This window comes from Podarcis liolepis (assembly GCF_965112155.1).
Source record: "Podarcis liolepis genome assembly, chromosome: 1".
Taxonomy (NCBI): domain Eukaryota; kingdom Metazoa; phylum Chordata; class Lepidosauria; order Squamata; family Lacertidae; genus Podarcis; species Podarcis liolepis.
In genome coordinates, this window is record NC_139554.1 from 81,160,832 (window position 1) to 81,178,562 (window position 17,731).

General features: G+C 41.7%; 2 protein-coding genes across 2 annotated transcripts; both read right to left on the reverse strand.

Moving 5' to 3' along the window:
* Nucleotides 1-3,427: 3,427 nt before the first annotated feature.
* Nucleotides 3,428-4,536, reverse strand: LOC310705014 (olfactory receptor 9G4-like; the record flags this gene model as incomplete). The annotated part of the gene is made up of 1 exon (XM_083499228.1): nt 3,428-4,536. Exon 1 carries the CDS (start codon nt 4,376-4,378, stop codon nt 3,428-3,430), a length of 951 nt encoding a protein of 316 aa, XP_083355354.1. The 5' UTR covers nt 4,379-4,536.
* A 7,025-nt stretch (nt 4,537-11,561) lies between these two features.
* LOC310686105 (olfactory receptor 9G4-like) lies at nt 11,562-12,593 on the reverse strand (the record flags this gene model as incomplete). Its single annotated transcript, XM_083459258.1, has 1 exon — nt 11,562-12,593. The coding sequence occupies exon 1, from the start codon at nt 12,510-12,512 to the stop codon at nt 11,562-11,564; it is 951 nt and encodes a 316-aa protein (XP_083315384.1). The 5' UTR covers nt 12,513-12,593.
* Nucleotides 12,594-17,731: the final 5,138 nt, after the last annotated feature.

Genomic DNA, 17,731 nt, shown 5'->3' on the forward strand with positions numbered 1-17,731 from the left:
CATTTGGTGCGTAAATTCCCACAACTAGAAATTTTTCTCCTTGTACTTGTATCTCCACAGCCAGATATCTCCCTTGTTCATCTTTGAATATCATTTTTGGAACCCATTTCTCTTTCACATATATTACCACTCCTCTCTTCTTAACTTTGTCTGATGAGATAAATTCTTGTCCTAGCCTTTTGTTTGTAAGTAATCTCCTGTGGGCTCTAGTTATATGAGTTTCTTGTAAGCATATCAGGTCCAGTTGTTCTCTATTTAATACATGAAATACTTGTCTTCTCTTCAAAGGCCCATTGAGCCCATTACAATTCCAACTGAGGAATTGCAGAGCCATCTTGCTATTTTTCTGAGGCTCCTCCAACAGCTCCCAGTTGTTGCTCTTCTTCTGATGGTGGTGGTTTTTGTCCAAACGAGAGATTCAGGATGTCCAACGCTCTCCTCTGTTCTGCAAGTACGTCCACAGTCCCCTTCTGAAGATCCTCCTGGTATCTTGCCAAAAATTTGTCTTTATCTTGAATTGTCTTTATTTTCACCTTGTTTGCCTTGTAGTCAAATGACAGCCCTTGTGGGAATTCCCACCTGAAGCGGATAGAATTTTTCTTTAGTAGAAGGGCTAAATCCTTATAAAAGTTTCTTAAATCCAGAATATATTTTGGGATGTCTTTAAAGATCTGTACAGCTGAGTTTCCAATTTGCAAGGCCTTTTCAAAGTGTAGTCCCAATATTTTGTCTCTTTCCTCCTTGGATCTGAGTGTGATCAAACAGTCTCTCGGGGTCTTTCTGTTTTGCTTTTTGCCCAATCTAAAGGCAGTCGTGATTTTGAATTCGTCTTCCTGGAGGTCCCAACAGTCCACAAACTCCCTTGTCAAGTACTCCACAAGGTTGTCTCCTTCATTCTCCAGAATCAGTCTAATTTTTAAATTCCTCTCTTTCCTCTGTAATTCCCACAAGGCCAAAGTTGCATCATGCTCATAGACCTTCTTGGCGATCGGCTCTAACCTCTCCTGTGTCTCTCCCGCAGTAGCTTTGGCGTCTTCGGCAATTTGACGCGTAGTAGCGTTTTCCTCCACCAATTTATTTATGGATTCTGTATTCTGGTTTAGTCTTGCTGAAATTTCTGTTAGTTTTAGTGTATTCTCTGAAGTCTGTTTTGTCAGAGACTCCAGAGTTTGATTTATCTTGAGCAAAGCATCTGTCACAGCTTCCATGGAAACGGCTGCTCCTTTGTCTTGTCCTGTTGTTCCTGTTGATCCAACTGTTACGCCTGAGATTGAGCCTCTTTTCTTTGCCTGTAGCTGCTGCAGCTGTTGTTGTTGTTGCTTGGTTTTGGCTCTTGTGACTATCTCCTCTTGTGCGCCACTCATGTCAAGGTCAGTTCCCACGGGATTTATTCTCCCTTGGAAAATTCCACTGTCTTAGGCCGTGCCGGGCCTCACTTTGTCCTCTAGAGGGAGCAAATCAAAATGGCCATAGAACAAAGTTTCCAAGTATAAAAACAAAGGAGTCTGTCCATAATGTAAAAAGGGAAGTTAACAGAGTCAAAGTCAGTCAAAGTCAGTATTACTAAAAACTTGTTGCTTTAGATTGCCACAGTTGCCCAATTTATACTACTTCTTCTTGTATTGTACAGTAGCCAGGCACTGTGGAAACTTTGTATCAAAGTATCACTTCACAGGGAAAAGTCAGTTCAGTATGGTACAAAGGCAGACCGTTTCATTTTCAGATAGATGAGACAGCAGAGGTTTTTTTTTACTTCTAACAAATCATGCAGTTGTTGTTCAAATTCACCTCCCCTCTGCCCTGCTAGCTAGAGGGGAGATCAAAGGGTCTAAATGTCCGGTTAAGCTAATCAAGTAGCAGGTTTAAACGGATGCAGGTTTGAAGCTCCGTTGCTTTCACTTTCATGCAGTCGGGGGGAGGCAGACTTCCTTTGTTTAGCTCTCCCCCGTTTTTAGCCCAATTTTTAAAAATTAAAAGGTCCCGGTTATATTTCAGCTCTTACTCACGGGGATTCAGTCCAAATTTTCTTTTCAGGAAGAAGTCGGCGCTCTCCGCTTATGGCGACGCGGCTTCACTTCGCAGGCTGGGTAGCGACTCTCAGCACCGCGCTCACTCCCGATGTCGATCCGTAGCCTTTAAAAAGGCTCTTTCACGGTACCGGGGGGCGCAAAGGTGCCCACCGAGTCTCCTTGTTCTCAGGCTTCAGCGCCTGGGATTTTAGGGGTCCCCCGCTTGCCGTAGCGGGTAAGACCCGAACTTGCGAAGCAGTCCTTCTCCGGAGCTCGGAGCTAGGACCGCCATTAAGCGCTGGCACCGACCGGAAGTCCCAAAAGCATCTATTAACAGGATTTTATTTGAAGTGCATATGCAGAACAAAGGTACAGGGCGATAAGTACGCAACCTGGGTGCGCCCCCTTTTTATAGATTTGCAAAAAACAATATCACCTGATTTCCTGTGAACCACCTGATTTATTGTAAACCGAAAGTTATGGCAACTTCCTATGTCCTTACATGGGCTTGCTCCCCCTTTCCTTCCTGTACCAGCTTCTCCACACCCTGAACCTCGACAAATGTTCACATGTAGAACATGTGATTTATACTAATAGCAATAAGATGGGGCTTTGTCTCCTGCATTACCCTCTTCCCTTTCAACTCGCCTCCTTGTCTTCAGTCTCCCCCCGACTGGGGCCCATTCAACCTTGCTCTTATCTTTTACCGCCTAAGCTAGACATTCCAAAGAGAGGCCCATTTTACTGTAACATTTAAGCAACAGGAAAAAACCCTGTCCTTCTGGCTGGTGTAGAAACCTCCCCTTTTGGGATAATAATAGAACAATTATATTGTAATATGCCCCTTCAATGAGAGAATAGTCTCTAATCCAGAGGTGGAGAACCTGTGACTTGCCAAGATTTTGCTGAACAACAACCCCCTTCATCCTTGAGCATTGGCCATGCTGGTGGGACTGATGAGCGTTGGAGGCCATCAACATCTGCAGGGCCACCAATTCACCACCCTTGATAAAAATCTGTACAGTGGTGCCTCGCAAGACGAAATTAATCTGTTCCGCGAGTCTCTTCGTCTAGCGGTTTTTTCGTCTTGTGAACCAACCCTATTAGCAGTTTAGCGGATTAGCGCTATTAGCGGTTTAGCGGCTATTAAAGGCTTAGCGGCTATTAAAGGATTAGCGGATTAGAGGCTAAAAGGCTATTAGCGGTTTAGCGGCTTAGAAAAAGGGGAGGGAGCGAAAAAAAATCGGAACACTTGCAAGACGTTTTCATCTTGCAAAGCAAGCTCATAGGGAAAATCGTCTTGCGAAGCAGCTCAAAAAGGGAAAACCCTTTCGTCTAGCGGGTTTTCCGTCTTGCGAGGCATTCGTCTTGCGGGGCACCACTGTATTATGTGGGGAGCTGAGCAACGTCACTGACATTCATTTGGGTGCTATGAATCTTCCAAGGAGTTTCTTGAAGGCTGCCTTCACATCTTTGTTGCGCAAGCTATAAATGAAAGGATTGACCAGGGGGTTGACCACGGTGTAGAAAAGAGCATTTGCCTTGTCCGCATTCGGAGTGTGTTGTGAGCTTGGTCGGGAATACATGAAGAGGATGGAGCCATAGTAGAGGGAGACAGAGAGTAGGTGGGCGGAGCAAGTGGAGAAGGCCTTGCGCCGCCCTGCAGCTGAGCGGATGCGTATGATGGCTGTCACAATGCCTGTGTAGCAGCCCAGGATGAGGGCAGTGGTTGCCAGCACATTGCAACCAATGACTGCAGCCACAATGAGTTCATAGACCCGGGTATCATCACAGGCCATCTTCACAAGTGGTGGTGCATCACAAAAGTAGTGGTTGATAATGTTGCTCCCACAAAAGCTTAGCCGGAAAGTGTTTCCTGTATGTACAATAGCATTAGCAAAGCCAGCTACGTAAGAGCCAATGACCAACTGGGTGCAGAGCTTCTTAGGCATAGCAGTGGTATAGAGAAGTGGTTTGCAGATGGCCACATAGCGGTCATAGGCCATGGCAGCTAGCAGGAAACATTCACTGTAGGCCAAGCCAGCTGAGAAGAAGAACTGAGCTGCACAGCCTGCCAGGCTCATGCCGTTGTTCTCAGACACACAGTCGTACAGGATCCGGGGAGTGTAGACGGAGGAGTACCAGATATCCAGGAAGGAAAGGCTGCCCACAAAGAAATACATGGGTGTGTGCAAGCGGGAATCTAGGTAGATCAGTGTGATGAGACCCAGGTTTCCAGTCAATGTGAGAGTGTACGAGACCAGGAACAGAACAAAGAAGAGGATCCTCAGGAGTGGATCTGTCGTGAAACCCATCAAGATGAAGTTGGTGAGATGCGTGCGGTTGCCTTCAGTTTCCATCATCACCATGGATCTCACCAGTTGATGCAGGGAAGAGGAAGAGTAATGCTGTCATTCCCCTCAGTGGTATTATATAGAGCAGACCTGTGATTTGGAGGGATGGATTTATTAAAACGACATACAAAATGTAATATGTTATTTCCCCCTTTGTTTTACAATAGCAAAAGAAGATATTTCCTTTTTCCATCTGGCAATGTGAAACTCCTCGCAAATTAACTACTACTAAAGTTAACCAGTGAAAGATGGATATGCTCTTTCTGCCTCAAATATTGTGGGACCAGAAGCTTTGGTGGATGGGATACAGAGAATAGCTGGGGAAATTGAGGTGAATTGAGAGGACATTGTGCTGAGACAATGAATCTGAGGAGTAATTTTGAGTCTTTCCAGGCTGACATTGGGAGAAACATGCTAGGAGGAAGGCACCCTTGGCAAATCTACACCATGATCAACTCCTGCCCAGAAACCAACGTTCCCACTGTGGAAGGACGTGTGGATCCAAAATTGGCTTCCACAGTCACCTATGGACTCACTGTTAAAACTGTGTTTATGGAAGACAATCTTACTCGGCTATGAGTGATCGCCAAAGAAGAAGACTTCACTTCCTCTCAGTGCATATCCCATAACAATTTCCTGCTGGAATTCTTTTTATACCACATATGTTCTGTTTTATTATTTCCCCTCCTTTGTTGTGCTAAAGCTTCTTGACAAATTAGAGAACTGGGCAAAAACAAACAAGATGAATTTTAACAGGGAGAAATGTAAAGTATTGCACTTGGGCAAAAAAAAAATGAGAGGCACATATACAAGATGGGTGACACCTGGCTTGAGAGCAGTACATGTGAAAAGGATCTAGGAGTCTTGGTTGACCACAAACTTGACATGAGCCAACAGTGTGACGCAGCAGCTAAAAAAGCCAATGCAATTCTGGGCTGCATCAATAGGAGTATAGCATCTAGATCAAGGGAAGTAATAGTGCCACTGTATTATGCTCTGGTCAGACCTCATCTGGAGTACTGTGTCCAGTTCTGGGCACCACAGTTCAAGAAGGACATTGACAAAGTGGAACGTGTCCAGAGGAGGGCAACCAAAATGGTCAAAGGCCTGGAAACGATGCCTTATGAGGAACGGCTAAGGGAGCTGGGCATGTTTAGCCTGGAGAAGAGGAGGTTAAGGGGTGATATGATAGCCATGTTCAAATATATAAAAGGATGTCACATAGAGGAGGGAGAAAGGTTGTTTTCTGCTGCTCCAGAGAAGCGGACACGGAGCAATGGATCCAAACTACAAGAAAGAAGATTCCACCTAAACATTAGGAAGAACTTCCTGACAGTAAGAGCTGTTCGACAGTGGAATTTGCTGCCAAGGAGTGTGGTGGAGTCTCCTACTTTGGAGGTCTTTAAGCAGAGGCTTGACAACCATATGTCAGGAGTGCTCTGATGGTGTTTCCTGCTTGGCAGGGGGTTGGACTCGATGGCCCTTGTGGTCTCTTCCAACTCTATGATTCTATGATTCTATTATTCTCTGGACAGCAGTAGTGCTGGGGAAGCATTGCAAAATAGCTGAAAAACAGAATAAATCTGTTTGCAGTTCTGAGCCATTTAGGGGTTTAGAGGGTTTTTTTAGAAAAGCATTTTGCTTTAGTTCCAGAAACAAATTAGCAACCACTGCAGGATTGGTTTGATATGCTCATACCCCCTTGCCCATGTGAGTTACCTGACTGCTGAATTCTCTACCGGCTGAAGTTTTCAATCCTTCTTCAGAGGCAGCCTTACGTATAATGCATTGCAGCAATCTAACCTAGGGGATACCAGATAGATGACAGAATTTAGGCTATCCCTGACCAGAATTAGTAATTCACCTGGCTATATAAAGTCATTACTTTATATTCTTGTACTCTCTTGTACAAAAAGAAACATGTCATTTGAACCCATGAAATCACTTAGTGATTTTACAGCTGCTTCAAGAGCTAACTGCATTGGATTAAGTTGGAAATTAGGTGGTTTGAATGACAAACCGTGCTTTGTTTTTGCAGGGACAAAAATGTGAATCAAAATAATTTGGTCTTCCATGGGGCAGACTGAAATCCTTTTTTTGGTTTTCAGTTATTTCCGTAAGCTTATGTGCTTTATTATAAGCTATAGCCAGAATTCATGAAGGATTATGGTTCTGATGAAAGTCATATATTTTCAGTTCTTGGAAAAAATTACTCTTGAGAAGGGGAATTGTTTTACTGCTGGTCAGTTGGGCCAGGAAATGAGTGTGTAGGCACTGGGGATGGGGGGGGGGGAACACACACGGACCTCTCAGTTTCTCATCTTTCTAATTTTAAGCTCAGTCCTCCACATTTCGATGTTGGTTTGTGATTTTAAAAAAACCCATCATTAACATTCACTAGCATCTTAGGGCAAGTTTTACCTACTATATATTTGTATGTAATTTTGCCTCCTGTACATTTTTGGGGGGGCGGCAAGAAATAATCCTCCCTAGCAGACTGCATTCTTATGTTACTTTCACCAGTATACACATTCTTATGCACACTTTGGCATATGCTTTTGTGTATACATTTCCTGAATGCACATGGGAATGTGGTGCAAGAAAAGTGGTCTGCTGCCCAGATGGGAAGTTTAAGCTGAGCAAAGAGTAGTATGGAAACCGCCTATCGGGACATCACTATGGTCTACACAAGGAAGAAGCAGACTTACCTGTTTGAAGCTCAGTGGGTTTTCCTGTTGCCTGCAAAAGTTGGCTTATATTGAAATGTTCCCCTTGCTCCAGCCAAGCTAAAGTGACCACAGTTCTTCCCCAAGAGTCTCCCCAAGTCAGGATAACTCAATAAGCTCCCTATAGCAACAATTAGAATGTTTGCTTCTTCTTGATGATTTGATATGGGAATAAGGACGCAAAACTATTGTCTCTCTCTCCTGCTCTCTAGAGAATTTACACCAAAAGGGAAGAAAACACCACAAATATAACAAACAACTTGGTTTGTGAGTTCTCCATGTCGGGTTGCCATATTTCAAAAAGTGAAAATCCGGGCACTTTTACAGACGGCCGAATCCCGGCTATGTCTGGGAAATTCTGGACATTTCTGACCGGGCGGATTTTTTAAATGTGGCAAAATGTCTGGGGTTTTTTGTTTACAGTAATCCAAGAAAAGTTTTCTAGTGCATTAGACTCAAATCTAAGGCACCTGGCTAAGCTAGTCTGCAGCAGAGAACCTGTTCCTCAGTTCCACACGGTGGAAGTAAGGAACAGGTTTAAGGATTTAGATTTGCTGGACAGAGTGCCTTAAGAACTATGGATGGCGGCTCACAACATTATACAGGAGGCAGCAACGAAAACCATCCCAATGAAAAGGAAATACAAGAAAGCAAAGTGGCTATCCGACGAGGCCTTACAAATAGCGGGGGAAAGAAGGCAAGCAAAATGCGAGGGAGATAGTGAAAGTTACAGGAAATTGAATGCAGATTTCCAAAAAATAGCAAGGAGAGACAAGAAGGCCTTCTTAAACGAGCAATGCAAAGAAATAGAGGAAAACAACAGAATGGGGAGAACCAGAGATCTGTTCAAGAAAATTGGAGACATGAAAGGAACATTTCGTACAAAGATTACCATAATAAAGGACAAAAGTGGTAAGGACCTAAAAGAAGCAGAAGACATCAAGAAGAGGTGGCAAGAATACACAGAGGAATTATACCAGAAAGATATGGATGGATCATACACCCCAGGTAGTGTGATTGCTGACCTTGAGCCAGACATCCTGGAAAGTGAGGTCAAATGGGCTTTAGAAAGCACTGCTAATAACAAGGGCAGTGGAAGTGATGATATTCCAGCTGAACTATTTAAATTTTTAAAAGATGATGTTGTTAAGGTGCTACACTCAATATGCCAGCAAGTTTGGAAAACTCAGTAGTGGCCAGAGGATTGGAGAAGATCAGTCTACATCCCAATCCCAAAGAAGGGCAGTGCCAAAGAATGCTCCAACTACGCACAATTGTACTCATTTCACACGTTAGCAAAGTTATGCTTAAAATTCTACAAGGTAGGCTCAAGCAGTATATGGACCGAGAACTCCCAGAAGTGCAAGCTGGATTTAGAAGAGGCAGAGGAACCAGAGACCAAATTGCAAACATGTGCTGGGTTATGGAGAAAGCTAGAGAGTTCCAGAAAGACATCTACTTCTGCTTCATTGACTATGCAAAAGCCTTTGACTGTGTCGACCACAGCAAACTATGGCAAGTTCTTAAAGAAATCGGAGTGCCTGATCACCTCATCTGTCTCCTGAGAAATCTCTATGTGGGACAAGAAGCTACAGTTAGAACTGGATATGGAACAACTGATTGGTTCAAAACTGGGAAAGGAGTACGACAAGGCTGTATATTGTCTCCCTGCTTATTTAACTTATATGCAGAATTCATCATGCAAAAGGCTGGGCTGGATGAATCTCAAGCTGGAATTAAGATTGCCGGAAGAAATATCAACAACCTCAGATATGCAGATGACACAACCTAGATGGCAGAAAGTGAGGAGAAATTAAAGAACCTTTAAATGAGGGTGAAAGAGGAGAGCGCAAAATATGGTTTGAAGCTCAACATCAAAAAACCCGAAGATCATGGCCACTGGTCCCATCACCTCCTGGCAAATAGAAGGGGAAGAAATGGAGGCAGTGAGAGATTTTACTTTCTTGGGCTCCATGATCACTGCAAATGGTGACAGCAGCCGCGAAATTAAAAGACGTCTGCATCTTGGGAGAAAAGCAATGACAAACCTAGACAACATCTTAAAAAGCAGAGACATCACCTTGCCAACAAAGGTCCGCATAGTTAAAGCTATGGTTTTCCCAGTAGTGATGTACGGAAGTGAGAGCTGGACCATCAAGAAGGCTGATCGCCGAAGAATTGATGCTTTTGAATTATGGTGCTGGAGGAGAATCTTGAGAGTCCCATGGACTGCAAGAAGATTAAACATGTCCATTCTTAAGGAAATCAGCCCTGAGTGCTCACTGGAAGGACAGATCCTGAAGCTGAAGCTCCAATACTTTGGCCACCTCATGAGAAGAGAAGACTCCCTGGAGAAGACCCTGATGTTGGGAAAGATGGAGGGCACATGGAGAAGGGGACAACAGAGGACGAGATGCTGGGACAGTGTTCTCGAAGCTACCAGCATGAGTTTGACCAAACTGAGGGAGGCAGTGGAAGACAGAAGTGCCTGGCGTGCTCTGGTCCATGGGGTCATGAAGAGTCGGACATGACTAAATGACTAAACAACAACAAGCATCTTAAACTAGCTACATACTGTATAAATCCCTTCTCTTGTGACTGAACTAAAAGGACACCCTGCCCATAAGGAGAGCCCATATGTACGTGCTAAACAGTTTAAAACATTGTTCTTTGCACACTTACGTTCAGAAAGATGTGAACATGAGCCAAAATACTTTCATTCGGCAAACGGGGGAGCAATATGTATTATTATTATTATTATTATTATTATTATTATTATTTTGTTGTTGAAAGTTAAGAACATTGTAGGGGTATTTAAAATGAGAATTGTCATAGCGACCTGTAGTTAAAAGTAGAAGTCAGCAACCATGTCCTCTTTTTTGCTCTCCAAAATATGGCAACCCTATGAAATATATATTGTTCTTAATTCACCATCCACTAAATATGCCACAGGATCCGATATAAGGACTGTATCATGCACCTTAACTCTGGGCAAATCTGCTGTATCTGGTTAAAGTGATATGATGATTATTCCCTCTTCCCAGGAGACCATGGGAACTGTAGCTCTAGCGCATCAGCATCCCTAACAGAAAATTCCCAGCACCTCACCAAATCACACTTGCCAGTTTTATGAAAGTAAAGATGGGAGAGCTTTCCAAATCTGTGCTAGAATAAATTTGGAGTGTGATGGGGGTTAGGAAGCCTTGTGGGGAATTATCTGAACCAATTCTTTTATTTTTAATTTTTTTACAATTAATTTTTCAAACGCTATCAGGGAACTTGGGGCGGAGAAGAGGGAAATGCTGGGAAAATACAGAGATAAGCCTCCGATCATTAGCAGTGGTACCTCATCAGGGGAGGACGATGATGAAGGGTTGTCAGGAAGCAATGAATCAGAGAGGGGAGAGCAATTTCCAGGGCTTAGCTCTTCACGTAACAGAGGAAGGCAAAGGAGAGGGCTCCGGAAGTGGTTATGCTGGGGGAAACGAAAGCAGCAACCAGTTGCTGCATCTGATTCCAATGAGCCTGATGTGCTCTGAGTGCTCTGAGTGTAAATAGAAGAATGGACCACATAAAACCTATAAAACTGGCTGGAGGCCCAGACTCTTATCTCTTCTAGCACCCACCAATCAGTCCTGACAAATGCATACCTTAAATGCAAATACCACGTGAATAGTAGTGTAGTGTCAAGTTTGGGAAATTCTTTCCTCCCCCAGCAGCATTAAGGATCAAGGAAGAAACAAGAAAGTTTGTATGTATGGTTTTATTCAGTCATTCTGTTGCAAGACAAAGAATCCAGTTCTTAACTCCTTAGTGATGTTGCCCACTCTGAGCTCCACCCCTTCCTTGCCCAGCAACAGTACTTGGCCCTTTGCTCTTGAATTCTAATTGAAAGTCGAGTCCGTGGGGATGGTGGCGCTTCTATGCTCTCCAAGGGCGTCTCTGTTGGCTGCTCTACCCCTCACCCTCCTTCTCTTAACACCTCATAATTTGGCAACTTTGAGTTCTGCTGTAATTCATTCCTGTTTCTCTTCTCTTGAAACTACTGGAGGGGGGGCAAGCAGAGGAGAAGGAGCGGGAGATCCTCAGCCCTCCTCTTCAGTACAGCCCCTGGCCTGTAGGTGGGATGCTTAACCATTTATCCACTGGGCATCTTTTCTAGTGCTTCCCCTTGTCCACTACGTTCTTACCTACAGGAGACTAGTCTCTAATCCAGAGGTGGAGAACCTGTGACTTGCCAAGATTTTGCTGGACAACAGCCCCCTTCATCCTTGAGCATTGGCCATGCTGGTGGGACTGATGAGCGTTGGAGGCCATCAACATCTGCAGGGCCACCAATTCACCACCCTTGATAAAAATGTTGTGTTGATGTTTGTGTACAGGAATGGTCCTCACAATAAACGGATTTGTTGTTGTTGTTGTTGTTGATAAAAATCTGTATTATGTGGGGAGCTGAGCAACGTCACTGACATTCATTTAGGTGCTATGAATCTTCCGAGGACTTTCTTGAAGGCTGCCTTCACATCTTTGTTGCGCAAGCTGTAAATGAAGGGGTTGACCAGGGGGTTGAGCACAGTGTAGAAAAGAGCATTTGCCTTGTCCCCATTTGGAGTGTGCTGTGAGCTTGGTCGGGAATACATGAAGAGGATGGAGCCATAGTAGAGGGAGACAGAGAGTAGGTGGGCGGAGCAAGTGGAGAAGGCCTTGCGCCGCCCTGCAGCTGAGCGGATGCGTATGATGGCTGTCACAATGCCTGCGTAGCAGCCCAGGATGAGGGCAGTGCTTGGCAGCACAGTGCAAACAATGACTGTGGCCAATATGAGTTCATAGATCCGGGTATCCTTACAGGCCATCTTCACGAGTGGCTGCACATCACAAAAGTAGTGGTTGATAATGTTGCTCCCACAAAAGCCTAGCTGGAAAGTATTACCTGCATGCACAATACCAACAGCGAAGCCAGCTGCATAAGACCCAACAATCAGCTGGGTGCAGAGTTTCTTGGTCATGGCACTGGAATAGCGGAGTGGCTTGCAAATGGCCACATAGCGGTCATAGGCCATGGTAGCTAGCAGGAAACATTCACTGTGTCCGAAGCTAGCCGAAAAGAAGAACTGAGCTGCACAGCTTGCGTTGGATATGATATTGTTCTCAGATACACAGTCGTACAGGATCCGGGGAGTGTAGACGGAGGAGTACCAGACATCCAGGAAGGAAAGGCTGCCCACAAAGAAATACATGGGTGTGTGCAAGCGGGAATCTAGGTAGATCAGTGTGATGAGACCCAGGTTTCCAGTCAATGTGAGAGTGTACGAGACCAGGAACAGAACAAAGAAGAGGATCCTCAGGAGTGGATCTGTCGTGAAACCCATCAAGATGAAGTTGGTAAGATGCGTGCGGTTGCCTTCTGTTTCCATCATCACCATGGATCTCACCAGTTGATATAGGGAAGAGGAAGAGTAATGCTGTCATTCCCCTCAATGGTATTATATAGAGCACACCTGTGATTTGGAGGGATGGATACAAAATATAATATGTTATTTTCCCCCCTTGTTTTACAATAGCAAAAGAAGATAGACTTTTCTTTTTTCATCTGGCAATGTGAAACTCCTCACAAATCAAGCACTGCTAAAGTTATCCTGTAAAAGAAGGGTAGGCACTTTCTGCCTACCAGAAAGCTTTGGGACCAGAAGCTTTGGTGGTGGGATACAGAGAATAGCTGGGGAAATTGAGGTGAATTGAGAGGACATTTTGCTGAGGCAATGAATCTGAGGAGTAATTTTGGTTTCTGGCTATGTCACAATTTAATGGTCACCCAGGGAGGGAAAAGCCAGGATTTATGAGGTAAAATTCCTGACAATGTTCCCCGGTGGGTCTGGGGAGCTCACTGTATCCTACTATGCCGCTTAAGCCCGTGTCTGCCAACTTGAAAGGCAGAATGGGTGAGACCTGGGAGTGTGTCCCTGCCATAGAGGAGCCTCCATCTCTGGTATGATTTGTGATTAGTTTCTCATTAATTTGGAACATTGGTGTTAATCAAGAGGTGCTGCTGGACCAACATATACTAATGGGCTGCAATCAATCAGCTGCCGAGAGGACTGTGTTTGGCTTTTCGAAGGTATTTGAATGTTTTTTCTGAAGCTTGAAAATCCTCACAACAGCCGGGAAGGAAGGGGAAGAACAAGGTGTTTTGTGTTTTACAAATAGTTCTCAAATGGTTTGTTTTCTTGTCCTCTCCTGCAAAAAGAAAGAAATGTATGTAGCCATGGCTATGTTATTTTGTCTGATACCAAGGAAAAGGGGGGGGGGAGGCTTTTGATTTATGCCCAATGAGGAATTTAACAAGATTTTATTATGCCCTCCTCACTCGATTGAGGTGGAATGGACTTTATTTAAAATTATCTCTGGACTGGACCAGGAGTGTGAGGGAACAAGGCTGATTTACAAGAATGAATGGCTGCTGCACAGATCTGGCAAGAGGCTGTATCTGAGAATTTTTTAAAATCTTTAGCTGTGTGCCAAGGAAGAACTCCAGGGTGGAATTTTAATGGCAGAGATTGGACATGTACTCTGTGAGTTATTTATAGCCACAGCCTGTACGCAACATGGAATGTGACCTTGAAAACACTGCAAAGGACTGAAGAAAGGAAGATAGTAATTAACCCTCCCAGCACACCAGGTCTGAGACAATAATGTTTATGAAGGAGTACACACATGAAATAGATTTTATATTTATAGGAAGTAACAGAGACTACCGAGGCTTATTAAACAGAATGGGATAGATCTATAAGAAGAAGTGATACAAAAGAAGGGAAGCTATCCAAGGCTCTTTTTCAGATGACACAAAATTTAAGTTTAGTTGATATACAAAGAGAAAAACACCCACTGGATAGACAATTCACATTTTTTTTCATCCACGAATAATTTGGTGAGCTGAATTGACTCTGTGTGGACATCTAGAAATTTGTACATTATGGTAAAGAAGGTACAAATTCTACCCAGGACACTTTCAGATCACAACTCTATTATTATGGAATTAAGAACTGGGCAAAATTCCCCACTGGGATGGAGATTAAATGAGAATTTATTAAACGATCAAGAAATATTAGAAAAGGGTGGGGGAATATTAAAATATTATTCTGAAATCAATTTGAATCAAGAGACAAATTTGAAAGTGGTATGGAATGCGAGCAAAGCAGTGATGCGGGGGGGGGGGTGTTATCCAGCAAAGTGCATACCAAAAAAGAAAAGAGAGTTGGAAAAGCAATAAATTCTACAACAAAGAAAAAGGAAAGAAAAATAATTGATCAATTCTCCTAGAAAATAGATAGTTAAATAGGTTATTAAATTATTGCAAACACTTAAGGATGAAGCGGTGAAGGAAATGATGGTGAAGTGGGCACATGATTTTGGCTATCCAACTGAGATGGAAAAATGGGGGAAAGACTTAAAATTCATTGCGTGCTATCTGATAAAATAAAACTTTATGAAATGGATTTACAGATGGTACCTGACCCCATCCAAATTAGCCAAAATAAAAAAGAACAGCAATAAGTGTTGGGGATGCAAACAATATGAAGGAACCTTATTCCACATGTGATGGACATGTCCCCAAATCAATTTTTTTGGGGATGTGATCTATGAGGAACTAAACAGAATGCTAAAACACACATTTTTAAAGAAACTTGAAGCTTTCCTATCAGGCATTCTAATGATAAGCATCCCAAATGAAAATAAAAGAGTGTTTCTTTACGCGCTAACAACGGCTAGAATGATAATAGCAAAATACTGGAAAAGTGAGTTAATACCAACAATAGACGAGTGGCAATTAAAGTTGTGCGAGTACCTCGAACTAGCCAAAATGACAGAACTAATAAGAGATTAGGAATGGGTTTGCTTTAAAAAATACCTGACAAAATATGGTTCCAAAAATAATACTTGGTTATCCTTAGATTAATTTCACAGATATAATGGAAAAAACTGATCTTAATAAGTGAATACAGAATATCTGTCACTTAAGAGAAGTGTCAAAACTGCAAAGACATAGAGGGAAGTCAACTAATATAGCAGATTCAAACTAGTTTACTGGAACAGAAAGAAGGTGACTATAAGGAAAGAAAGAAAAGAAGGATTACAAATGTAATTTCTTTCTGAGAACTTGGCGTATAGAATACTCAAAATACTGTTTGTATCCTTTGATCAATTTTGTGTACTTCATTAATTCTTTTTTGTTTTTTATTAATTATTATTTTGCCCGTTGTCACCTTTGTTGTTTATAATAGTTTTAGAAATATTGGCACAAAGAATAAGATGTAATCAAGATATTAAAGGCAGAGTGGAACAGAGACAATATAAATTAAAAGCATTTGCAGAGGATGTGGCAATATCTGTAAAAGAACCAGTAGAGTCAATCCCAAAAGTATTACGAAAGATAAAAAAAATTTGAGACATAGCAGGTCTTAAGATTAATAAAGATAAAACCAAACTCTTGGTAAAAAATATGAATGATGAGAATAAAAAAAAAATTACAAGATGTATCTGGCTTAAAGATTGAAAGAAAGGTTAAGTATTTAGGTGTATGGGTAACAGTAAATAATATAAAATTGTATAAAGATAATTATTTAAAAACTTGGGAAGATATTAAAAGAAATTTGCAAATTTGGAATAGAATGAATCTTTCATTATTAGATAGAGTGTTGACTATAAAGATGAATGTATTACCAAGAATGTTATTTCTGTTTCAATCGATTCCAAGTGATTGGCAAGACAGATTGTTTCAACACATGGCAAAAATATATTTCTAAATATATTTGGCAAGGGGAAAAAACCAAGAATAAAATATAAAATATGATAGATGCAAAAGAAAGAGGAGGTTTTACCCTGCCGGATATGAGATGATACTATGAAGCATCTTGTCTTTGTTGGTTGAAGGAATGGATGACATTCGAGAATTCACATATTCTAAATTTAGAAGGTCGTGGCAATATTTTGGTTGACATGCTTATGATATGAAAAGGTGAAAGTACATAAAGGATTTACAAATCATATAATTAGGAAAAAATTGTATAGTGTATGGGATAAATATAAGAATTTATTAGAGATAAAAACATCAGTGACGCTCACCGTTGGAAGCTACAGCGGTAAAGAAAAAGAATATGATAGAAGCATGGACAACTTATAGAAATTTATTAAAACAAGAGGAAGGAGAGTACAAATTATCAGGAGAATAAACAACATGGATATAATATCACCATTTAAATGAAGTATTTAAGAAAGATAGGATATGAGGGCTTGGGGAACAAATATCACAACTGAAGAGAGACCTGTTGGGATGTAATGTAAAAGTGCTGTCTAAAGTGTATAAAATATTATTGGAATGGGAGACAAAGGATGAGTAAGTTAAAAACATTGTACAGGATAAAAACAAGATAAAAACATTGGCAGGATTTTTGTAATAACCTGCAGCTTTATAAGCGTATATATCTGAAGAAGATGAATAAATGAGCAAATTAAGTTAATTCGGATATGCGGAAGATATTAAAAAACAAATCTAAGAAAATGCAGAAAGAGGGGGAAAGGAGTCAAGTTTTGAAATGTCAAAATGATTGTAAAATCAATGAAATGTATAAAATTAGTGAAATGTATAAATTTGAAAAGTATAAATAAATAAACGAAATGCACACACTATATAGAGCCATTTAATAGCTCTATATTAAACAGCTCTTGTACAAATTGTACAAACATGTCACCTGTACCCATGAAAACACTTAGTGATTTTACAGCTGCTTCAAGAGTTAACTGCATTGGATTAAGTTGGAAATAAGGTTGTTTGAATGACAAACCTTGCTTCTTAACTATGAAAATATGACAATATAATTAAATTCTATGTGATGGCTTTTTCTAAAGCTCAGCCTGCGATGCTCTTGATAGTTTCTACAGGGGCAGTTTGTATGTGGCAAAGATATTTGATCAGTAATTGTGGTATTCTCTTTATCTAAGGATTTGCAGCTTGGTATATAAGAATCAAATACTTAAGATCATTTGCTGTTTCAAAAGGAGACCTGGTCCGAGCAACAGCAAGAAAAACCCAGCAAATTCTTGCAGCTTTTTTTTTTTGCAGGGACAAAAATGTGAATCAAAATATTTTGGTCTTCCATGGGGCAGACTGGATTCCTTTTTTGGTTTTCAGTTATTTCTGTAAACTTATATGCTTTATTATAACTATAGCCAGAACTCATGAAGGATTATGGTTATGATAAAAGTCATATATTTTTAGTTCTTGGAAAAAGTACCCTTGAGAAGAGACACTGTTTTGCTGCTGATCAGTTGGGCTTCTGATAAGAGAACAGGAAAAGAGTGTGCAGGCAGTGGGGATGGGGGGGGGGGGCGGACCTCTCAGTTTTTCATCTTTCTAATTTTAAGCTCAGTCCTCCACATTTCGATGTTACTTTCACCAGTATACACATCCTTATGCACACTTTGGCATATGCTTTTGTGTATACATTTCCTGAATTCACATGGGAATGTGGTGCAAGAAAAGTGGTCTGCTGCCCAGCTGGGAAGTTTAAGCTGAGCAAAGAGTAGCATGGAAACTGACTGTGGGGACATCACTAAGGTCTACACCAGGAAGAAGCAGACTTACCTG